The sequence below is a fragment of the Elephantulus edwardii genome, unplaced genomic scaffold, assembly GCF_000299155.1.
Source record: "Elephantulus edwardii isolate Elephantulus edwardi_28Jun2011 unplaced genomic scaffold, EleEdw1.0 scaffold00201, whole genome shotgun sequence".
NCBI classification, from domain to species: Eukaryota; Metazoa; Chordata; class Mammalia; order Macroscelidea; family Macroscelididae; genus Elephantulus; species Elephantulus edwardii.
Genome location: NW_006399951.1, coordinates 1,271,516 through 1,296,969, shown reverse-complemented (window position 1 = coordinate 1,296,969; position 25,454 = coordinate 1,271,516). Strand labels below are relative to the sequence as shown.

The 25,454-nt window shown below is 37.0% G+C and overlaps 1 protein-coding gene across 2 annotated transcripts in view; it reads right to left on the bottom strand.

Annotated features, from left to right (window-relative positions):
- RPGRIP1L (RPGRIP1-like) overlaps positions 1-25,454 on the bottom strand; it is a 118,196-nt gene that overhangs the window by 52,676 nt on the left and 40,066 nt on the right. For both annotated transcript variants that reach the window (XM_006897094.1, XM_006897095.1), the window contains exons 9-15: positions 18,726-18,865; positions 13,161-13,267; positions 12,919-12,969; positions 12,035-12,217; positions 11,523-11,640; positions 8,442-8,894; positions 4,206-4,357 (exon numbers count right to left, since the gene is read on the bottom strand). In XM_006897094.1, coding sequence (XP_006897156.1) covers positions 4,206-4,357; positions 8,442-8,894; positions 11,523-11,640; positions 12,035-12,217; positions 12,919-12,969; positions 13,161-13,267; positions 18,726-18,865 — 1,204 coding nt within the window. The remainder of the gene's footprint in view (positions 1-4,205; positions 4,358-8,441; positions 8,895-11,522; positions 11,641-12,034; positions 12,218-12,918; positions 12,970-13,160; positions 13,268-18,725; positions 18,866-25,454) is intronic.

Below are 25,454 nucleotides of genomic sequence, written 5' to 3'. Positions count from 1 at the left end.
CTACAGCCTTTGATCTTCTGCGTCAAGTATTTCAAGTCCTGTACATTTTCAGGAAGGTTGTGTCATCGGCATAACAGGCTAATGATTCTTCCTCTGATCCTGATGCTACATTCCTGAAAAGCTAAGATTGAGCGAATATTTCAAAAAAGAGATGAGCCACAGGATAAATTCGGCAGAGGTGGAGAGTACCCTATGGCAATACACGATTATTTTAGAAAACAACTGCACTGCTAAACAAATCATGGATACTGCTGAGAAGAATGGGAATTTCAGAACACTTAACTGTGCTCATGTAAAACCTGTATAAATATAGAGCAGCAGTTAGCTATTCAAACGGAACAAGAGAACACTACCTGGTTTAAAATCAGGTAAGGAGTTCAATGAGATTGTATCCTTGCTCCATAGTTATTCAAAGTGTATGTTGAGCAAATCATTCGAGAAGCTGGACTTGATGAAGAAGAATGTTGCATCAGGATGGAAGGAACACTGAACAAACTGTGTTATGCAGATGATACAATCTTGCTTGTGGGAAATGAAGAGGATGTGAAATGTATGTCACAGTAGACCAAAAACAACAGCCTTTAATATGGATTACATCTCAACCTCAAGACGACAATAATCCTCACCACTGGGCCAATAGGCAACATTATGAGAAGAGAGAAAAGATTAAAGCTGCCAGTGATTTCATTTTACTTGTATCAACAATCAATAACCATGGCAGTAGCAGCCAGGTAATCAAAATATCTATTGCATTTGGCAAATCAACTGTCATGGATTTCATTTTAAATTATGATTTTAGATAAAGTTTACAACAACTAAAGTTCTTCCTTCTCCTCTTCTCTCTGAAATTCACTGTGTAATGCCCATCTTGTTCTAGACGGCTAACTGTCATGCCTATAATGCCTAGTCATTGACTCCTTTCAGACAGCCCTTTCCTTCACCTATTCCAGTGTACTCATTATCTATCCACTCTTTTCCTGTTATCCCTCCCCATTCCATGCCAATCTTGTTGTTATAACAATAGCTTATGCAGTATTTGCTTTTTAATGATTGAGACAGTTCACTCAGCATGGTCTTTCAGGCCCATCCATGTTGTGTCGTGTTTTACAAGTTCATTCTTTTATGTTGCATAATATTCCATCCTGTGAATGTACCCCAGTTTTTCTAGCCACTTTGTTTGCTGACGGAGTGCTTTCATCTTTTTGCTATAATCAACATGGTGCATACATCTGTTTGCATCACAGCTTTGGTTTCTTTATGGTATATTTCTAGTAGTGAGATAGTGGGTCAAATGGGAGATCCATTTTCCAAGTTTTCAAGGACGCATCAGACTGCTTTCCTTAGTGCCAGCAGCAGTGAATGACAGTTTTAGTATCTCCACATCACCACCAGCATTCGGTGCTTGCTATCTTGCTGAACTTTTATGTTGCTGCTGAGATGAGTTAAAAATCTCCAGTTATCAGAGACATGGACCTCTTTTAAGTGTTAAACAGCAAAAACGTCAGTCTAAAGACTATGTTTTGAATATGTGGTTTAACAGCCATTGTGATTAGTTAATTAATGAATGGTAATTAATTGTTATTAAACAAAATGTCTATTAATAATTGCATTAAAAACCAACATGATTTTTAAACTTTCACTTAGACAAAAAAACAAACAAATAAAAAGACTGAGATGAGTCTGACCCAAGCCATGGTATTTTTAAGTTTGGTTTTCATGAATTTGAATGTTAGGAAGAGAATAAAAAAGATGAGAGAAAAACAACTATGAAATATCATTTCACTCCAGTAGGAATAGCAAGCTTTCCTTATTCACTGTTGGTGGGAGTGTAAAATGGTGCAACCACTGTGGAAGGCGGTATGGCGCTTTCTCAAAAAGTTGCAAAAGAAACCATTTGACCCAGTAATTCCACTACTGGGAATATACCCCAAAGAGACCATAACTGCCACCCAAGCAGGTGTATGCTCACCCATGTTTACTGCAGCTTTGTTCACAATAACAAAGAGTTGGAAACAAGCCAAGTGCCCATCAACAAATGAATGGATAGAGAAGCAATGGTATATTTACACAATGGAATACTATGCTGCTTTGAAAAACAAAGAACTCATCAAATAATATACAAAATGAGTGACTTTGGAGGACATTATGCTGAGTGAAATATCTCAGACACAAAATGACAAATACTGCATGGTGCCACTGTTGTAAAACAGGATTGGCATCCGGATTGGGGGAGACTGAAAAACAGGGGATAAATTATGTATACTGCATTGAAATAGATGAGGGAGAGAACTGTTTAAAAGGGATATATTAGGTATTACTGTCATGACAGGAGTCCAGAATGAAGTACATAGTGGAGTGGACTTGGGGGGAGGGATTGCATAACAAGGAAAGAATTTTTCTTTTACTTTTCAAAGAGAAGAGTGAACTAGGGGGGAGGAGTGGGCAGGGAGAAAAGTGCAACAATGAGTGAAGGGAAATCCAAAGGCTCTGTAAACTTTCATTAAAACTAATAATAACAAAAAAAGATGAAAGAAGGTCTTTGAACTGTGGTGCAGTTTTAGAATTGCAGTGTAAAGCTCAACTTGTCAACTCAAAACATAAATGTGTGTGTAAATTAAAATACATATTTTTTTAAATTCATAAACTTATTTCAAAAGTATTAACTAGCCAGTAAATTTATGTTTTTATAAAGCAGTATTCTTCCCTCTCTAACATTATGTGATCCTTATGTTGAATGATGAACTTTTACATTTTATATTTGTCTTCAGAGTACAATATGGATTATAAATCAGCATCAAGAAACAAACATCCTCATCACTCAATGACCTTGAGCATGGCAAAGTTTATGAGGATGGTTCAGGACAGGGTAAGATCTTGATCTTTGTTCACAGGGTCGCCCTGAGTCATAGTTGACTTGACAGAACTTAACAACAAATATATATTGACTATTCAGATCAGTTGTTCCGGAGATTGCTCTCCATAGTCACTGGATCATGAAATTCTTTTAGAAATAATGACCATTAAGACTTCATGAAGCTCAGCCTAGAAAATGCTATCCTGAGGATTTGTCTGTAAACTAATAGTTTTCAGCAAGGGAATACTATATTCATTTTGTATTATACTTTGGATTTCAAGAAGTTAAAAAAAAAAGAAATAGTGACTGATATCAGGGTGGGGGTAAGACTGAGAAAAACTGGATAAATTGTGTATACTGCACTGAAACAGATGAGGGAGTGAATAATTTAAAAGCGATGTATGATAGGGTATTATGGTTATCACAAGAGTCCGCAATTAAGGTTGCATAGTGGAATGTACTTGGGGCGGTGGGAGGGGTGCGGGGGGATTGTGTACCAGGGAGGGAGTTTTTCTTTTACTTTTGGAAGAGAGGAGTGAACTGGGGGGCGGGGAGAGAGGGCTGGGCGGGTAGAGAAGTGCAGCAATGAATGAATGGAAATCCAAATTCTCTGTAAATGTTCATTAAAATTATTTAAAAAAAAAAGGAAATAGTATGAAATAAGGACATTAATTGATAGTTCAATAATATGTACTTATTTCCTTAACAACAGTATTTGTAACAGAATCATCTGGCTTGCATATTGCAGTGATATTTTTAAGTGTCCTAGGTGGTAAGGAGCTGTGCTGCCAATCCAAAGGCACACAGTTCGAATCCACCAGCTCTTCTGCAAAAGAAAGATGGCAATCTCCTTCTGTGTGATTAACTGTCTCTGGAAACCCTTTGGAGGGTCACATATAGGTTGTTTCTAACTCAACAGTAACAAACAACAATGGTTTCTTTAGGGTGATAGAATAGCTCTATTTGACTGTCTTTGCAGTAAGAAGAATCTAAACACTGTAATTGCATAGAACTACACATGGACACATAGACAGACAGACAGACAGACACACTCTCTCTCTCTTTCATATTGAAGTCTGAATAAGGTATTTAATTATATTTTGTTAATGTCGTTGTCCTGAGTTTGGTATTGAACTATATAATTATGTAAAATGTTAAAATTGGGAGAAAGATACAGGGCACTTTTCTATACTATTTTTGAAACTTCTTGTGAAATTTTATTTAAAAAGAAAAAGTTAAACAAGTTAAAAAAATACAGTGACTCTGAAAGAAAATTATTTCCATTCAAAGCACAATATGTAAAAAAGTATCAAATTTGTCATAAAAGGATCTTAAGGTCAAACCAGCTCACCCATTGCATTTTGTCTGGTCTCTTGAAATTTGATGTGATATATCCCAAAGCTTTTGCTCGCTCTTGATAAAGTCGAATTGCTTGCTCCATGGGAACCCTTAATCGGAACCAGTATTCCACTGTGCCAAAATGTGGGCTATCTCCTTTAGTGCCTACAAATCAAGACATAACACTCTGTTAAAAGAAATTCACAAGTTATATACTGGTAAAAATGCATTGATGGTATTAAGCATTAAACGGAACATTTTATATGACTTGCGTAAATGATATGCAACTGGCAAATAACAGAGGAAAAGAAAATCAAGTTAACAAAGGAAGAGCGTCATTGCCTATGAAGTATTATCACATGGGTTACAATCAACTGTTTTTGAGAAACTAAAAGGTATACTATTTGTAGCCTTCTGGAATGTAAAGAAACACCTAAACTGCTCACTGATTTTCCACACCCTTCTGAAGCAGCTGTACTTTATCAAGTTGTAATCAATGTAGTCTGACAGATACATAAGAAACCCTAAAATTAGAAATATGATTTTCCAAATTCGAACTCAGCTTTTATTACATCTTGAGCGCATTTCCACTTCTTCTCCACTGTACCAGAAATGGAAGGAGAAATGTCATAGCTCTGCCAACGATATAGGGTATGCAGTAAACGCTTGCATGCTGTTTGCCCTGAATATCAAGTTTCAGACTTTCTACTATGTGATGTTATCTAGGCCCAAGGATTAAAACATAGTCCAATGACTTACAAAGATTTTGTAATGACCATTTGCTTTCGTCATGTCCTCTAACACTCAATTTACCTTCAGTCATTAGTCCTCAATGTGTCACAGCTATCCTTCAGAGAGTTTTGAAATCTAAGTGGGATAAGCTCTCCTTGGAGACTAGGATTTTGAAGCTCTGCCTCACTTACTTTGGGCACGTGGCCAGGAGAGATTGGTCCTTGAAGGACATCATGCTTGGAAGGGTGGACGGACAGTGCAGGAGAGGGCAACCCCAGATGAGATGAAATGATACAGTAACTGGGGTGTTGGGGGTTTTGGTGTGTGCGACTTAGTGAGACTGGCTCAGGACAGGGAAGGATTTAGAGCTGCTGTACATAGGGTCGCTATGCATTGCAGGTGACTCAATGGCACATAAGAACAATAACATGTTATTGACAGGTTTGGAAGCAGGAGTAATATCCACTTCCTAAACAACATGCCTCTGGAAACTCTATGAACTTTGATAAATGTCGATAGTTGTAGTGGGACTTCAGGCCTTTTGTTCATAAGGTCGCTATGATGCTTGACTCGATGGCAATCAACAACAACAAGTGGGATAGATTTTAAGTAATATTTTGATTTTTGTGGACTTGTTTTGATTTACTTCAGCTTCAATTTCAATTTGCACTTGGGTGTAGTACCCAATGAGATGGTCTATTTCATAGTGAGGCCCTTGCCTAGTTTTCACTGCTGTTATTAAACAGAACGTAGACACCAATCCAAAAGTAGTCAATCTGATCCCATGTAGTTCCTCAAGTGAGGTGCTTGTGCATAGGTGCTGACATCCTCTAAAAAAAGGTTACATGCAATGAATAAATCACTAATTATGTTGTTGTTAGGTGCCACTGAGTATGACTTGTGGCCCTATGAACGAAAGATCTGAACCCTTTTCTGTCCTGTGCTGTCCTCACACTTCCTGACACACAAGAGCCCACTGCAGCAGTCACTGTGTCAATACACCTAGTTGAGGGTCTTCCTCTCCTTCACTGACCCTTACCATTCACAGCATCATGTCTTCTCCAAGGAATAGTCCCCTTAGCAACATGCCCAAAGTATGTGAGGCGAAGCCTCATCATTCTTGCCTCCAAAGAGCACTCTGGATGCACCCTCTCCAAGACACAGAATGTTCAATGCTGTTCTCCAATGCTATAGCTCAAAGGCGTCAATTCTTCTTCTGTCATCCTCATTCAATGATTAGGCAAACATCTATAATTTGATCTTTAGACTCATTAGTGTTACCAAGTCCTTATTTTTTAAATATCAGTCCTTCTTTGTTTCAAAGTTTTGCATTCCAACCACCAGTTATTAGTGCATCTTGGTTGCACGTTCAATCACTTTCAGACTGCATACTGAATCTACTTCCTAACCTCTAGTTCATTATCATCTTAATTCAAGCCATCATCATCATCTTCCCATAGTGTAATGCAAGTATGCTCATCTGGTTTGTTTTTTCCTTGCCACATATTAGAAATTATTCTTTCTATGGGACTTAAAAGTAATGTTTCTGAAATCTATAGGCAATAGTTTTACGTCTCTGTCTTGTCTTAAACTCTCCACTAACTTCTACCAATCTGAGAAAAGAAGGTCAAGAACAACAATCCTTAATACGGACTGCGGCATAACATCAAGAAAACAAAGATCCTCACCACCGCACCAACTGTGCGGCATCACGACAGATGGAGAAGACAAAATTTCACCTTGTTAGGATCCACAATTAATATTCTTGGCACCAGCAGTCAGGAAATCAAAAGACAGCCTGCATTGGGAAGATCTGCTGTCAGGGACCTCTCCAGAGATCGAAAGAATAACAATGTCAGTCTAGAGACTAAGGTGCACCTGATCCAGGCCATGGTCTTCACAATTACTTGCTATGCATCAGAGAGCTGGGCAAGGACTAAGGATGACTGACGGGAGCAGATGTGTCAGAGACAGACTGGATTAGGCTAGGAAAGGGTTCACAGCTGTAATTCATACGGTTGCTATCAATGGTAGTCAACTTGAAGGCACATAAAAACACAACAGTGTTTCTAGGGGTGTTGATTTGACTCCCAAGTAGAATAAATTCTTGACAACTTGGGTCTTTTCTCCATTGTGTTGAGGTATGGTCTTTGCTATGCAGCCAAGTTGTGTCATCTGCTTATCTCAAGTTTTTAACGATTCTTCTTCCAATCCTGTTGCCACGTTCTTCTTCATAAAGTCCAGTTTCCTGGATTATTTGCTGAGCACACAGACGGCATTGCGTCTACTAAAAGGAGAGAACCCTGATGCATATTTGTCCTTATTTTAACCCACAGAGTATCGCCTTGCTCAGTTAGAACACCTGCCTGTGAGTCGACGTTCAAGGTACCACATGAACTTGGGTTCCACATGAACTGTTCTGGAATTCCCATTCTTCTCAATATTATCCATAATTTCTCATGACTCAATCAAATGTCTTTGCACTGCTAGCGAACCACCAGTAAATATAGTTCTGGCATTATCTTTATTTAGTCAAGAGTCATGTGTTTTTAAGTCATCACTTCCTCTATGCTCTTTCCAGAATCTAGCTTGAATTTCTGGCAGTTCTCAGCCAGTGTTCTGCTGCAACCATTGTGAAATTATCTTCAGCAAAATTGTAACTGTGTGTGATCTTCATGGTATTGTTTGATATTTCCTTCATTCTGTCAACTTTTCTATCTTTGGAAAGGATTTCTTCTAGTTGCTTGATTAGGTTAGTGTCTTTCAAATTTCTTGGCATAGACAGATGAGCACTATATTAAGTTTTTTAAACATCAAAATTGGTATTCAGTCAGTACCTTGGGACTTGGGTTCTTTTTTAAATTTATTTATTCTAATATCCTCAGTGCAGTCTGAACTTGTTTGTCCTGTTATAATCCATGTGGTTTTCATTGGGAGTACTTCCCAGGCCTTTCTTTCTAGTCTGTCTTAGTCTGCAAGCTTTGCTGACCTGTCCCTTAGGGGTGATCCTGCCGGTATTTGAAATATCTGTAGCATAATATCCAGCGTCACAAAAACATGCAAGCCATCACAGTGTGACAGACTGTCAGACAGGTTAAGACTGTTAAGGATTCTTTTATGATCCTACTTATTAGGGTGATGTATCTAAACAGGCTATTCCATAGAAAGAAGTTTCATGGATACTAGGAACTGAGAAGGTGCAAGTAACAATTATGCTGAAGGTGTACTGAGTTTCTGGTGGAACTATGAAAAATGCAGTTAACATTACTGAAATGTGTACTTAGAAATTACTAAAGCAACATTTTCATTTTACATATCCTTCCCAACAAAACAGCCATTGCAGTGATATCATCAATGACCTTTAAGATAATCCAATTAGTTGCGGGCAGCTAAAGTAGGCAATGTCGTCCTTAATCTAAAAGATACAGTTAGAGAAGAAAGTCACATAGAACACCACACTTACATAGCTTCGAAATTAGTAATTCAAAGATCTAAACCTTATAAGACTTTTACTTACCGACCAAACTGGCTTTGCTAAATATTCGACCACTTTTTTCTAGGATTTCATGGAATCTCAACTGACAAGCGGCAACGGTTTCATAATCTGTGCTGTAAGCTTGGTGGACTTCAAGAGTGACTGTATTCTTCTGAATATATTGCAAAAATAAGTCATTAACGTGGATAAGATACTGAGAAGTAAAGTTATATTCGGGGTGAAGGCCTTGCACAAGAGGCGTAGTCTGTAGTTCAAAGTCATAGAAAGCATAGGTACAGAAAGTGACTGGCTCTTTATCTCCAGATGCTTGGAAAACTTCAGAAGAAAAATGGACTTTGTTGATATGGATTTCAAATAGATTTTCGCCTCGTTCTAAGTGGATGGTTTCATCAAACTCATCAACAGAGTCATCTGGCATGATTTTAGATTTAAATTTGTACTGCTTGGTGCCATAGGCAATATCATTTAATTGGGCTGCAAAAAAAAAAAAAAAAAAAGAAAAGCACAGTTTAGAGATTTTCAAATATTGACATATGAAGATGCAAACCGGCTTTTGAAGTGGTGGGAAGGCTACAAAAGTACTTTTCATGAACAGTTTCAATCAAATTCTACGATTACACATGAGCTTTGTGTACATGCTATACAGAAATTTTATTTTAACACTTTAAATTGTAATATATCCCCCTAAACTAGGGGGAAATGGAAGAAAATTCTGAATGAATAACTGAAGTAAATACTTGGTAAATAATTATTCCTCGTATTTCATAATCATTCCTATTATCAGGTCTCCTGTGAGGTTAATTTCTGGTTTCACTAGCTCCTGCCATTCAGCAAATGAAGAGATACCCCTTTTTACTTTTGCAGTTAATGTTGTTGTTATGTGACTCATGACTCCGAACCTGGCCCTGTCCTGAGCCCACCTCACCATCTCTGACATATCTGGCCCCACTGCCATAGTCACTGTGTCAATCCATCCCATCCAGGGTCATCTTCTCCTGCGCTGACCCGGTACCCTTCTAAGCATGATGTCCTTCTCCAAGGACTGGTCCCTCCTGACATGCTCAAAGTACATGAGATGGAGCTTCAAAATGCATGTCTCCAAGGAGGAACTTGGTTTCACCCTCTCCGGGACAGATCTGTTCTTTCTCTTGGCAGTTCAGTAGTATTCTCCAGCACTATACCTCAAAGGCATCGATTCTTTTCTTACATCCTTTTTCACTATTCAGTTCTCAGAAGCATAGCAAACAAATAAGAAGACTATGGCCTGGATCAGGCACAACTTAAGTCTCTACACTGACACTGTTGCTCTCTTGTGTTCTGGAGTTGTCCTTGATAGTCGATTTTCCAGTGCAACTTGTCTTCTGATTTCCTAACTGCTGGTGCTAAGAGTGTTGATTGTGGATCCAAGCAAGGTGAAGTAATTAACCACCTCAAGCTTTTCTCCATCTATTGAGATGCTGCCTATTGACCTGGTGGATAGTTTTGCTTACCGTCTTTACCAGGTTTTACACATGCTCCAACTAATGGAGCTACACAGTTTATACATTTGCACTTAAGAGAATGTTAACTATTGTCTGTATCTAGAAGACTTTTTTAAAAATTAAATTTATTTATTTTTCATTTCAATGAACATCTACAGAGATTTTGGAATTCCATTCATTCATTGTTGCACTTTCCCCAACCCTTCGCCCCTCTCCTTGAAAAGCAAAAGAAAAACCCCTTCATTGGTACACCCCCCCCCCGTACACCCCCCACCCCCACCCCCACCCCAAATATAATCCACTCTGCAACCCTCATTCCGTACTCTTATAATAAACATAGTGCCCTAAAATATAATACTTTTAAACTATTCTCTCCCTCATAGACTTCAATGCAGTAAACATAATTTATCCAGTTTTCCTCAGTCTTACCCCCACCCCAATGTTAGCCTCATTCTACAACAGTGGCACCATATAGCATTTGTCCCTTTGTGACTGAGTTATTTCACTCAGCATCATGTCCTCCAGGGTCGCCCATTTTGAATAATTGTATCTAGAAGATTTTTTTAAAGAAAATAAATATATCTTTTTAGATATACTTCTTCCCTTATGTCCGATTAAAATGTCTATCAGGAGTCATGTACACTTGTATCTCCAACTCTGCTGGAGACGGGCATACTTCAATCTCCTGAAAACTGCCCTTGCCTTACTTTTTCTGTGACATTACTCTAGAAGGGACAGACATCCATCAATTACTTGCCAGATGCAATGGCCTATGACCCTCATATCACTGAGCTTCTTTGCTTCATTTGACACTAATGACCATTTACAGAAGCAAACTGTCATATTCTTCCTGTGAGGCAGGTGGCTGACCTTTTTGGTTAGCAATCCTGTGTTTTAATCACTGTACCACCAGGGATCTTTCTTTTGTATAAAGGTAAGGCTAAAGAAGAATTGGATGCACCTGCTCTGATTTACTTACAAATTCAACTTACAGACATACTTAGGAACCGATTTTGTTCATAATTCAGGGACTACCTAAATCCACAGTCATGATGTCCAGGATCTCTATGCACAGGATCCAAGGGGACAGGCTTTAAATAAGTTCTTCAGGTGATTTTCTTGCTTGCTGAAGTCTGAGCAATAATAACAATGGCTTTATCGGGAGAAGACGGGGCAGGAGTAATCGGAGTCAACTACCTGGGACCAATGAGTTAGACTGCAAAGCAGGGTCTATCTTAATGGTCAGAGGCAAAACATTCTGATGGAGTAAAGGCCTGGTGGTGGAACTGAGGAAGGTGAAGTTGACCAAGAGTAAGCAGACCAGATGGGTTTAGGTACACAGGCTGCTTAGAAGAGAAATGAGAAATTATCTGGTACATTTGGGTCTATGGTACTTGATGAAGTATTTTGAAATCATGTTTGCAATACTGAATTTGAAAAGCAGAAAGCAATCACTAAAAATTCTTGAGTAGAAATGGAGCAGAAAAAAACTAGCCTTTCTTGTAGACTATTACTGACGGTGTAGAGTGAAAATGAAACTGTTGAGTGTGTATGTGCCGGACCTTTTCAACTATTTAAAAAATCCACCCCTTTGATTTACTGACTACAGAGAATACTGTACCTTCTAATTTCTGGATACGTGCTGCCCTGAGATCCAGAAGATGAACGTACTGTTCTACTTTTAGTTCATAATCTCGCTGCAAATTTTCCATCTTCTGGGTTACTACCTCAACTTCCATCTAAGAAAAAGAAAAGTTTCAGCACCTTTATGACTTGTTCCATTTTCCATATTCATTTCTCACCAGGTATAAACAGCAATTAGCAGACAGTTGAAAAAAATTGTGCGTGGCAAAGTTCACCAGTAAAAGTATAGCATCAGTGAGTTCACTGCCACTCCTAGTTTGCTAAACCCAGAGATGAAAACAGAAAGATTTGTTTTTAAATGATTTAATCTGTGTTAGAAAACTAAATCCCATGACTACAGCAGTAATAGATCTTCATTGTAATAGATCTTCATTATAATAGAGAATACTTAACACACCTTAGCAAAAGTAAGTCATTTACTGATGACATATCTTATATACTTTACAATATTACAAGACACCTATCTCCTGATTTAATATATTACATTACCTGATAATCCTTATTAATTTTATGTTGCATAATTAGCATGTTTCTTGTCTTTTCAAGTTCTTGGACTGTTTCTGCATGAGTCGCTTGCAGTTCTCTCATGGAACGTTCTAGATCTTTGTTACTTTTATTGTCTATTTTCTCTAAAAAGGAAGGGTCTCCACCATTCTTTTGTTCTTTTTGAGCCTAAAACAAAAATATGTTATCGAAGGAAGAATTCATACAACGAATAGTCTGAATTAATACAGATAAAGCAAGGAAAGCTCATTGATTGAAAACAGATGTATTTCCACTTTTCTATAAAGAAGAAAGCAGTTGTGATAGAGAAAAAATATATTTGTGTAGACATCTGGAACAATTATAGTAAAAAAGTTATTTCGTGGCATAATAAATACTCTATATTTAATTTTACTTCTATGGTTAAAATCTGTACTGCAATAATCCGAGAGGAAAGAAATGTATTTTGTGTGTGTATTCTTAAAAAGAAGACTATCCCGTCAGTGGAAGGCATCTTCTTGTTATTCTTGCAATTCAATAATTTACTTAATATGGTACATTGAAGTTTCATAGGATAGAAAATGGTCAGTTTGATAGTGAAGCATACACCACAGTAAAATGTTTATTACAGTAAGAGGAGGGGCCCTACTGTAATGTAACTTTAATGTCATTATGAAATGAGGATATGCTAAATGTCATCTGACCACTTTCCTGAGTCTCAGTAGATCTGAAAAGGACATACACGTGTATAAGGAAAAGCTGCACTGAATTTTAGCTGATGCACGAAGAACACACGCTTCAAGTATTAGGGTTACGGAGAAGCAGCATCCTTATAAACCTAAAACAGCTATGTGCCAATATGAAAGTCAAGGTGAAGTTCCGAATGCTACCTTTATGAGTAGGAGAGCTTCTCTCAATTCATCAACATTAACATCACTCTCCTGAAATAAAGTAAAAACAGGTATCAATGGGAAGGTCAACAGACATTACAATTATTCACCACATAAACTGCCTAATTATCATAATGAAACTATATATTCATATTCTTTTGCTTTGTGGTATACTGTTTTCTAAAATATGTAGATAAAAAACAAATTTGAGTTTATTTCCTAAGTAAGAAAATAAAGTTTACCTTGTCAAAAAACTTCATGCGGTTTTTAAGTTCATCAAGTTGTTGCTTTTGTTCTAGATACTGTAACTGTAGATCTTTATTCTCTTGAATGAGTTTTTCATATTTATCTTAAAAACAAAGCCAGCACATTTAGAAATGTAAGTGAGAATTAGGTGCAAAGATCTATTTCATTTTCGTTTAATTCCTGATACGAAACAAGCTTGATCTAGTCCTTTGGTCTGAGAGGAAACTGAACTAGTATCTAGACGAAGGCCAGGGAAGGGGGAAGGAACAAACACTATCATGTGTCTGCCATATGATTCACTTGCTTATCAAAAGCTTAAGACTTAAATTCATAGTAGTAATATAAGGAAACATGGCTCTGGGACTTCAAAGGAGCAATCTACTTAAAATATCTAAGAAAGTATGTTTCTAAATCTATGATTTTTACTTACTTATTACGGGTCCTGAAAGGCATGCAAAGAAAAATTTTGTCTTTTAGCTTTTTAATTGGCTTCCAGGAATTTTCCTTCCCCAAGTTAGCGTGAAGTCTCTGTACTAAAACAAGACCATTTCTCTGCTACTTAAACTATGATCCCATCATTTCAATTAACCACACTTTTAACCAATCATGTTTTCAACAAAGCTATTATGTGAGGCAGAAAGAAACAGTGGTAGTAATGTCATGTGTGTACTTTTTCCCCTGGGTTCATGCTATTAATTAGCAGTACACAGAGTAACGGAATGAAAATGGGCCTATGCACTCCTCTTCATGACCAACTAACCTGAGCGCAGAGTGTGGAACACAGCAAACCCAGGACATTAATGTGGCTGAGTGTGAACTGTAAGATGAAGAGTTTGAATCCACCAGCTGCTCCACGAAGAAAGAGGTTACGGAAAGATTTATAGCCTTGGAAACCTACAGGAGGGTATTTCTTTTGTGTCCTATAGACATTAAGAGTCAGAATCGACTACACGCCAATAAGTTTGGTTTGCTTTTGGTCAAACATGTTTAACTTAGACTAGAAAGCATAACAGCTCACTAATAAATCTACTGTTTTTCTTTAGTTTTATTTTCTTAAGTGAGTTTCAAGAGAGTTTACTGTAGTGGTAGACACTTCACTTCTGGTGTTTCCTATGGACCAACTAACGGTATTATCCAAAGGATCTTACATTAATTTCTTCCCACTCTCAAAGATTTATCATTAAGTGTTCAATCCAAGCTGTACATTTTTGCTTTGTTTTCTTAAACAACAACAACAACAACAACAACAACAACAACACCCACTGGAAATAAATCAGCACATTTGTCAAGAGGTCTTTTACATAAATATATTCCCATACTGCTGTTATTTTATACTTAAGTGTTTTTCACTTTATAATGCTGTGTATTCCCAAACTATAAATGCAAGTAAAAAGGTTAAATTATGCAGTTAAAAAAACCCCAGGGATTACATCTGGGTGCTTTAATGTCACTTTATGTCCTGACTTAATAAAAATTAAAATAAGGTGTGAGCCTAGGTTGTGCACCACAGAATCAGAATCAACCCACAGCAGGTTTTCAGAGGTACTTAATCGCATGGGAGGAGACTGCCAACCCTGTGGAGCTGCTGGAGTCCTCGGAGCGCCTGTCTCTGGGATTGCAGCACAGCTTCTTGCCACTAGGCCACCAGCGCTCCCTCAGGTACACAGATATATTTTAATGTTAAGTATAGTAATATTACCCAAACTGAACTCAATGTTTTCAAATCAGAATCCACTCTCAGCTGCCCCTCCACCAGGTTTTCAGAGGCTGTAAATTGCACAGGAGGAGGCTGCCCCTCTTTCTCCTGCAGAGCTGGGGCTCTGACTGACAGCCTTCGGCTTAGAAGTGCAGCTCTCTCTAGACCCCACCACTAGTGCTCCTTTACCACTGATGAAGGTTAAAAAATCATCCTACGGTATAAGTTGCTAATGTTTAGTGAATCAAATGAATGAATTTCTAGCTAATGAATACTACTTAAGAATACTGAAGGTAAAGACCAAGTAATTAGCTTGAAATTAAAATATAAGATTATTAATAAATAGAAACTCTTGTGAGAGAAAGTTTTTTGGTAAGGGAGCAGAAAGAGAAGGTAGCACTGTTTATTTTGTGTTGATTAGGATTAAATATCTTAACAGGACGATTAGGTGAATGTAGTTAGAAATATATAAAAACAAAGGTTTCCAAGATAACAGCCATTTGTCCTCTGTCCAGTAGAACTTTACAAGGGTCTTCAAGGGTGAGCCTAAACCACTTGTGGTTCCAGTGGTTAAATATGCAACTCAGTTCCTAACTCTTTGGGAAAAAGATATGTCAGTCTGCTTCTTTAGATTATAGTCTTAGAAGCCCTCTGAAGTTCTTAGAAAGCCTCAGAAGCTGTTCTGCAGACCCACTATGAAACAGAACTCGCAGCAACACATTTTTAGGAAGGGTGAGCTAACAGGTAATGGTCATCTGCATCCAGACAGACTGTATTTTGACTATTATATCTGTACTTCAGTTTTTCTGGCCTTTCAAATTTTCACAAGAGTGTTCCTAAGAATTATATAATAATAAACATAACTTACTCAGATGTTTCCATTCTCTATTGCTTTCTATTTCAATAGCAACATTCCTGCTTCAGTGATAATTTAAAAACTAACATGTTACTATTGGGGGAATAATTTAGAACATTCATGAATACCAGTAAGAGTCTCTATATTGAAGTTTATGTAGAATCATCTGCTACATAGATTTTCTTTTCTTTTTCAAACTGCTTATTTGGGATATAACTTCTGGGTCTTAAACTATACTGAGATACCAAAGTTCAAATGGTAAATAGATTTACTGAATCAGAATCTGAAAAATGTAAGTGCACTTTCCAAGATTCAAAAACCTTATGTCATGATCTGGCAAAAAAAAAATCAAGTTTTTATTTAAATGAGGTAACATTTCACTTTTAAGACTGTGTCTTCTAGCATACCATTAATAAGCAAAGTGCAGAGAACAATTCAACTGAACAATTTTCAGAGTTCCTTTGTGCTAATATCTTCAGCTGTGATCAATATAACTATATGCATTATGCTGAATTATGCATTTCAGCTAAAGATAGAAAGGAATGTTCAAAAGCAGGCCCTTAAACACATGCAGTTAATTTAAGCATTAACCAAATGCAAACTGCATTTACATATCCTTCCCCCCACATATTCACACAATCTGAAACTAATTTGTACCTTGAATAAAGAGGTGAGTATTCTTTAAAAATAATTTTCCAGTTAGATGAATGATTACAAGAAGCTAAGGAAACATCTTCCAGCAGAGAACAGTTGATACATGAAAAGGTAAATGTGTGGACGAACTTCAAAGTAAACAATTTCACAATTGGTAATATAAAAATAAACTTTCTAAATAAAAGATTTCCTTAAATAGGCAATTTCAATTTTCTGTTTAGTATTTTCCTGGAAGATGAATGAGTTAAAGGCTGTACAGTGTTTTTCATATAATCAGCTGGAAAATAAAAGTTGCATTAAATACAGTTTCAGTTCTAATATTTTCTTTAAGGAAATAAGTATATCAATGTGTTTTGTTTCTGGCACCCAGAAAAATAAACCTATCTAAATATTTATCACTAGAATATTGGTAACTATTTTTTGGCACATCTGTTTGGTGAAGAAGTGTAACAGACATTACAAGTGGTGCTGTGGATATTTATGCAAGGAATGACCTCACAAAATACTAAAAAGAAAAGTACATTATGAAGCTAAACAGAAACAATTCTGAGAAGGCCTGCAACAAAATATTAAGAGGCATTACCTTAGAGGTTGTGGGAGTGATTTTAGTAACTTTATTGTTTATAGGACTTTCCACCTCCCCATAGTATATGAATTATTTTTGTTTTCCAAAATTAAAAAAAAAACCTTGTATTTAATATGAAAAGAAAAAGAATCAGTAAAAAATACTAGAAAAGGAGTAATTGAATTAAAACAATTTACCAATTGTAGTAATAGGAACTTTCAGCATTAATTCAACCATAATAAATAGGGTTTTTAAAAAAGAAGGGAAATATCAAGATTCTTTTCCCTTAAGATGAATTTCTTTCCAGAGACTAAGTCAGTTGTCTAAATTTTGGAAGTGTATAATGATACAGATAAAGTTTCTAGGTATCCAGGGCAATAAAGTATAACAACAATAAAAGGTTATTTAGTTTCTCTTTGTCTTAGAAGGAGCAGCTTAGGTTGGTTTTTGGAACACAGAAAGGGAATTTAGAGCATTTCTCCTGTAAACAAGATTTATTGAGGAACTACTAGGAGAAAGCCTTTATTACGTATTATGCAATGCACATTAAAATTTTTAATATTAAAAATATTAAACGTCTACTAGACCTGAATCATGTTAATATTCTATTGTACCCACAATCTTCTACTGAAAAATGTACAAATAATCTGTGTTAGATGTAATGTTGAATTAAATGGTAAATAAATATACTATAGTTAATTAAAATTAATGAATTCACTGGTACAAAATGCATTAAAAATTTATATTTGTTAAAATAGGAAGAAAAATGGCAAACTGCAATTGTGATCACCACTAACGTGTAGCCAAGTTTCAACTGTGTTAAAGGATGAAAAATGTTTCTTATTTTCAATGAAAGATGGCACTTGTGTTCCACCTCAATATATAAGAGTACTGAGCTGGTATTTTTCCCCCTCTGAGTTAGCTTTAAACTTTCAAATCTTCTCATGCAATAAAACTTTAAAATCACAGTATTTAGTTTCTTCAGCAGAGGAACAGACACATTCAACAATTCAATCAAAGAATTCCTTTTCTCTGTCATTCATGTGTGTGTATATGCAAATATATATTATAGTAATTTTCACATCTACTTTACACATTATTTTACTTCTGTTGAGATAAGAAGGGTGGGATCTGCAATCCATGAAATGAAACTTACTAATGGCTATTGCTTTAGAAAGGACATTCTGCCCCAACTTCGTGGCTTTTAGCATTGTCTCAGAGTAGAATCACGATCTCATTATCAGAGAGACTATTCTTGTTTTAATTATCACACCAGCAAGCAACCACTTCCAATGCTCGCAATCATTTTACATTGTTTTTTGCTTTCCCTTTTACTCACCACGACTTGACGTATGACATATTTGTTTACATGTTGTCGATTTCTCCCTGGTAAGTGTATGCTGAATGAGAACAAGATCTGCGTTTTATTCCCTGTTGTAGTGAGAGAACTCAGTAGAGTGTCTAGCACATGTTGGTACTCAATAAACACTTGTTGACTGTTGGATTAAAGAAAGGCTCGGCATATAGAAAAATGAAACCCATTCAACACAACTGAACACGAGGAACGCTGAGAGAAAAGCATTCCTTTGACAGAAAGTGTGGGCCACCTAAAGGGAAATTGAGAGCACCAATAAATTTAGGAACAGTACGGCTTTTAACACAAGCTGTGTCCCTAGAACATAGCAAGGTGCCTGGCACACAAGAGGCACCACCGTAAGTAATGATAGACGGGTGAATAAACATCAGATGTCTGAGATGAGTAAGGGAGCAGTTAGTTATTTTGTATGTACCTTTTTCCGTTTTTAATCTGTCAAGGATTTCAGCTTTGTCTGTTAAGTCAGATTTTAAGGTGGCCTCGAGCTGAGCAATCTGCACTTTCAGCTGCTGCTCCCTGAGCTTCCACTGCTCTTCCTGGGCATCATTGAAGGCGCTGCAAAACACACGTGACATGCGAGGCAAGCTTGGAAATCAGCTTCAACCAAAAATAATAAAGAGAAAAGCTTTTAGTGGCACAGAGACCACTGTCATCACGTCTTAGGAATTAAGTAAACATATGCTGGTCTGCTGCTGTTGAAACCAAGGCGCCTTTCTCAGGCTGCGGTTAGCGAACATGAAAGAGTTTGTGGGATGAGCAAAAGAGCTGGCCTTAATTTAGAGCTCTAAAGTCAGAAAAGTTGGCAGTGTGCAGCTTTTGTGGGACTCGTAAAGGAATTCAGATACTGTATATACTCCAGAGGAATCCTGTTCCAAACCTCAGCAGTAGGCATCGCACTAAACAATCCTGTCATACACAAGCCATCTTAATACGGAGAAAAGTCACTCTCCACTCCACTTGATCTTTGATTTGAGAGTCTAAGAAATGTATTTTGAGAGTCTATGATAATGAGATTATAACATTCGGACCATAAAATTGTAACAGATTGAATCACAACATGATAATTCTGATACTGCTTAAGAAGTACTGATAACACAGTTTTTGGTCCTAAAAACAATAAAAAAAATATTTTACTTTTAATGCATGGCTGGAATGAAAACCAAAGCTCTGTGAACAGTGGGAATAACAACTATCAGTTGTTATTCTTCAGTGAAAGGACTACAGTGTAAATTATGGTTAAAACATACTAAGGCATGGCCCCAACACACTGGAGGAAAGAACCACTAAAAAAAAATGAAATGATAAGTAAAAAGAATAAATAGTCTTTTAGGCCAGTGGTTCCCAAATGTGAGTTCAAACACTAATAATCCAGCTGTGCTAAGAAATTTCAGTGTATCTAGGTAGAATTTGAAAGCTTAAATTTAAAAATGCAAATGCCAGGGCCCAGGATTTCATAGTTTGATAAAGTTTCCGAGTGATAGCCAGATTGTAGAAAAAGCTGATCTTCACTTGCATTTCAGCAGAAAACCATTACTTGTGAAGTTTGATAGGACTAAATAATTATCAGCATCTTTGATCCTTCTGATTTGAGTCCCAGTAAACAAGCAAACAACTCAAAATATAAGTGTATAATGATAAGGTAAATGGGAGGGGATTATTATTGAAAATTCTTACTCTTGCTTCTAGCTAGTCTTAAGGTTTTCACTCCAAAAAGACACTATAAAGAAAATTTACACTTTTGTGGTAGGAATATCTTTCACAGTGGCAAAACTGTGCATTTATTTTACCTATTTTGAATATTTCATTGAATTAAAAATGACATGAAATTCTAAATGTGAAATTCCAGAAGATCCTCTAAGACTGTTTTTTTTCTAACAATGTTTTCATTTCACAAATGCAACTGTATAAAAGACATGAATCTGACAACTGCATCCCTACCCATCCTCACCCTTCTGCCCCCAACCCTCGCCTCCTTGTACCCCCAATATGTTTTTCTCAATAAAATAAAAAAAAAGACATGAATCTGATATGCCAATATTTTAAGTTAATTTTTTAAAAAAAACCCTTAACTGAAATCCAGAGAACATATGTACTTTAAATAATTAAAGAAAAGAATATTCCTTTCATTTTTAATAAAGATTAAATACCAGTTTTATGTCTGACCAAAGTACATATACCAGACACATACATATATGTGAATAAGTGGGCTTCTTTGCACATGTGTGTGTATGTGTACATGTATATGTGTGTCTTGTATTATTGAAAACATGTACTACTTGGGAAAAAATTAGCATGATAAAATAGGCACAACCATACATGATATCAGATGCCAGAAATTAGAAACAGTAGTGTTCCAACAGCATTAGTACCAGCAAAAAGATAACCAACAGCTAATCTGGCAGAAACATCAGAAACTGTATGTGTTTAAATTAAGAACAATTTAGCAGCCTGGTGTTTTGAAACCCACAAAATACTAGTGCAAATCAGCATAAGTCAATCTGAATTTAGCCCACTGCTATCTTCCCTCTAAATTTAGGATTACATTCCACTAGAGTTTCAGGAGGAATTCCTTTTGAATTTACTATATTCCTCTATGCTTGGAGCCATCTGTGTAGCTATAAATGGTGAACAACATCTGGCTCCATTTTCTTTGCAAAGGCTGTGTACATGATTAGATCTGCATATGAGAACAGCCTTGGAGAACCTTTTATTCATGACATTTTTTTGTCGATTGCCTACAGTGACTGACTACTGAGGGGAGGGAAGAGTTGGGCTCTATGCACATTTCGCTGTCCCCGAATTGACAAAATGTTAGTACGCAGCAGAATGCCGGGTGTTGCCTGTGTCACTGATGTGTCCATTTTGTTATCCAGGAATCAAACAAACAAAACAAACCTACTGCCATCAAGTCCATCTCATCGGCTGCAAATCTAAATGCGAAGGGCTGGCCTATCGTCCTCCCACAGAGTGGCAGATAGGTCTGGATAGCTGATTTTTCGATTAGCTGCTCAACCCTGAACTCACTGCACCACCAGGTCAAGATACTGACACTTGATTAACAAGATGGTAAAGAAGAAAAAAACCAAAACAAAAACCCAACACCAAACCCAACACAAAACAACCCAAACAATAACACAGGCTGAGGAATTTAACCCTCATCCCAAGATCTTTTTCTTTACAGAAGAAATTCCATTCATGCCCATTTTTAAAGACCTCCTAAACCAAGAGATCTTGGAAGGAGGAGTGGCATCCACTTCCGTAATAGCTTGCCTCTGGAAACCCTATGAAACTGGAGAGAGGATGAAAGGCACCCAAGCGTCGCGGACTCTCCTTCATAGGGTCGCTATGAGTCGCCTGCGACTCGACAGCACTTAGCAACAACAACAACAACAAGAAGCCAAGAGATGCATTTAGGTGACATTATAATGACTCAGAGCAATGCTCTGGGGCCGAGCAGAACTGCCCTGCAGGGTTTCCTAGGTGGGAATTTCTTACACAAGCAGATCATCAGTGTATTTTCTGCCACAAAGCAACTGGGTGGCTTTGAACCCCTAATATTTCAGCAGACAAGCACATCACTGTTTGGGCTACAAGAGCTTGGGAAAAAGAAATGAGTAGCTATTTTAGTTAGGGCCCAGTAAAAAGGAAAGAAAATATTTCTGTCAGGATATTTCTGTTTCTGAAGGAAAAAAAACAGTAGGCCAACAATGTAGTCAGAGATTGATTTCTGGGAATAACAAGTTACTCACTTTTGAGCATATTACCTTGGATAAGTCAGAGGATCTGGAGACAGGTAATTATAGAAATAGAACACAGGTTGTCTATGAATGATTGACTATCAGATGTAAAACATGAATTCACCCAATATTTTAAAGCATTGATATAATCTTCTAAAATAAGATACATCCCCCCCCCCCCCCCCACACACACACTCCCATAGATCAGTGTTTCTAAAGGGATAACAGTTCACCTTTAGCAGATTTTTTTTGGACCCAAATTCAAATTGACTACATTAGAATTGAATGGTAGGTGATGGCACCTACATTTAATAAGTTCTTAAAGTCAATCCTATACATTATAGTTGAAGGATCAATGCATTCAACATTTAGCAACGTAATACAGCTTCTCTCGGACCAATTAAAGGTAAAAAGTGCATTCTGAATTTGCAAGTTCAACAATTCATAGACTTCATTTCTTTTTTTTTTTTGCATAATACTTAAAATGCACTAGGACATTAAAAAGAGCTCATGTCAAAAAGGAGGGTTTTGTGGTCTTAGATATGTCCTCACTCAGGCACTTCGTGCTCTTGGGTCTAGCTGACCCTCCAGTGAGTTTCCAAGGCAATAAATAAATGGCAAGGGAGGAGGCTCCCATCTTTCTCTTTCAGAGCGGCTGGTGGACTCAAGCTCCCAGAACAGCCTTTGGGTTAGCAGTGCAACTTCGTATTGACAACTGACTAAGCCCTCAGAGCTCCCGCTAATGTCACAGGTCAAAGAACTATATTCCAGATACCATGTGAAAAAGGAAGATGAGAGTACACTCCATGGTGCACATTCCCCCTGGAAACTTGTCAATTTGCAGTAACATGTTATCATTCTGACTAACCAAAAAGGGAATATATGTAGTGTCTGACGAACGTTAGTTGTTGGCAATGATAAAGAGCACTGCAGTGCAACATGAGAGTTGAATAGAATCTCCGGCTGGGTGTTGACGTTTACAGAATTTCTTCAATGATTCTTAAAACAGACCATATATATACTTTAAACAAGTACACTGTGGTGGTAAGGTACCATCGAGTCGAGTATGACTCCTAGCGACCTTATGAACAGCCGCTCTGAACCCTGCCCTATCATGGGCCGTCTTCATCTCTGACACACTAGAGCCCCACCGTTCAAGTCACAGTGTCCATCACCTCACTGGGGGGCTTCACTGTTATACTTCCATTTGTCATTATGTGCACTCATGAGATCTTGAATCTCAAAAATATATTTTTAAAAATGTAAAAAAAATCTTTGTGATTTTTAATAAGTTTACAGAAAAGATGGATATTCTTTCAGTCACTGTTGCACATTTTCCTCTTTACCAATATTTTAACCTTCATAAGGCATACTTCTTTATACTTCACACAAAACTAAAATACAAGCAGCATAATGAAGAGTGCTTTTATGATGACAAAAAAAGTAATAAAGCATTAAAATATCCCTATAGAGTCAGATTTATATATGTAGGTAATTTTTCCAATATGAAAAGATGAAGTTTTTAAGATGAAAAGGTAAAAGTTATTAAAATACATCTTTCTCAAAATCCACTTGGGCATTATTTCCAGCTAGGTTTGATGTTTTATTTTATTTTAAGAAGTATGTTCAGTAAATTCTCAAAATAGGAGGAAGCAGAATATTAAGAAAGTCTAACTAGTAGATTGTTGTGGGGTTTTTTCCCCCCATTTGTTGTTGTTATGTGCCATCGAGTCGCCTGCGACTCATAGCGACCCTATGTACAACAGACCTAAACTCCGCTCTGTCCTGTGCCAATCGCACTGTCCCCGACACTCCCATCCCAATTATCCCAGTCACTGAATCAATCCACCTCATAGAGGGCTTTCCTCTCCTGCGCCCTCCCTCCACCCTCCCAAGCATGATGTCCCTCTCTAAGGACCGGTCTCTCCTCACAACATGTCCAAAGTAAGTTAGAGGGAGCCTCAGAATCCTTGCCTCCAAGGAGCTACCCGGTTTAACCCTCTCCAGGACAAATCTGTTTGTTTTCCTAGCAGTCCATGAAATAGTGTTAAATTATTTTACACTTAAACTAGAGATAAATCTGTATGTATTCCTGATTGGTCCGTTATCCTATAACTGTTTCCCTTATATATAAGAAATTTTGCAGTGCAATTAACTGAGAGAAAGAGGAAAGCATAGGGTTTTAGAGTCAAAAGGACTGTGTTTAAACGAATGAATAGAGAAACTGGAGTATATTCACACAATGGAGTACTATGTAACATTAAAAAGAATAAGGAACTCATGAAACACTATACTACAGTGACGAGTCTAGAGGACATTATGCTGAGTGAAGTATATCAGTCACAAAGGGATAAATACTGTGTATGACCTCTATTATAGACCTGGGACGGTTAGAGGGGTATGGGGTGAGCAGAAATAAAATTGGTAGACAATGAATACTGTAATGGACTTAGGAAGGGAAGACCAACTTGAAACAAATGGACAATCAGACAATTAAGTATATTGTAATAACAATCTGGAACAGGATACGCAAAACTGCTTCAATAAGGATGGGTAAGGAGTGGAGGGGGGGAGGAGTATGGCCTAGTTGTGTCCTGAAATTTCAGCAATGCTGTGTGACTTTATTCAAGTCTCTTAGTTTTTCATAGTCTCAACTTTCTCAGCTGTAAAGAATGCAGCTGAAATGAGGTGCTATGTAATTTGTATATTAACACTTTAAAATCTAGAATTTTTAAATATTTAAGTAGATATGCCAATATAAATTGATATATTATCCAACAGAGACTGAAATATAAAATAGGAGATGCTAGCAATCAGCAATAAACACTTTAGATCAAATTAGTTAGGGTTGACAAGGGGGTAGAGGAATAGTATAAAATACTGAATGCCAAATAATCTGTGAAGAGCTCCCAAACCCAACTCCATACACATACTTTTACTTAGTCTACTTTTGCTGGAGGATCCAAACTATTATCTTAGCTAGCATCTGAACTAACAATGACAGTCCTTAATATAACATGCCACTGTGAAAAATGACAATATTAGTTAAGATTTTCTAAGTAATCCAAAATAAAAGCTCCATGTTCTCTGGGTATGATCTGTTTACATTAGAAGATGGTAAGCCACAAATAAAAGGTTAAAGATGAATCTTCAATTCAGATGACTATTTACTGATGTTCCAGGATCTGATTTATAGAACAACTGTTAAATCTCAACTATATCATATATTTTAATATATCTTTTACCTGCTTCTGTGTAAATATGTATTAATCACATACTTCAAAGACTTTAGAGCTATAGAAAGATATCTGTTGGAATACTATGCTGCATTGAAAAACAAGGAACTCATGCAATATTATTCAAAATGGTTGACTCTGGAGAACATTATGCTGAGTGAAATATCCCAG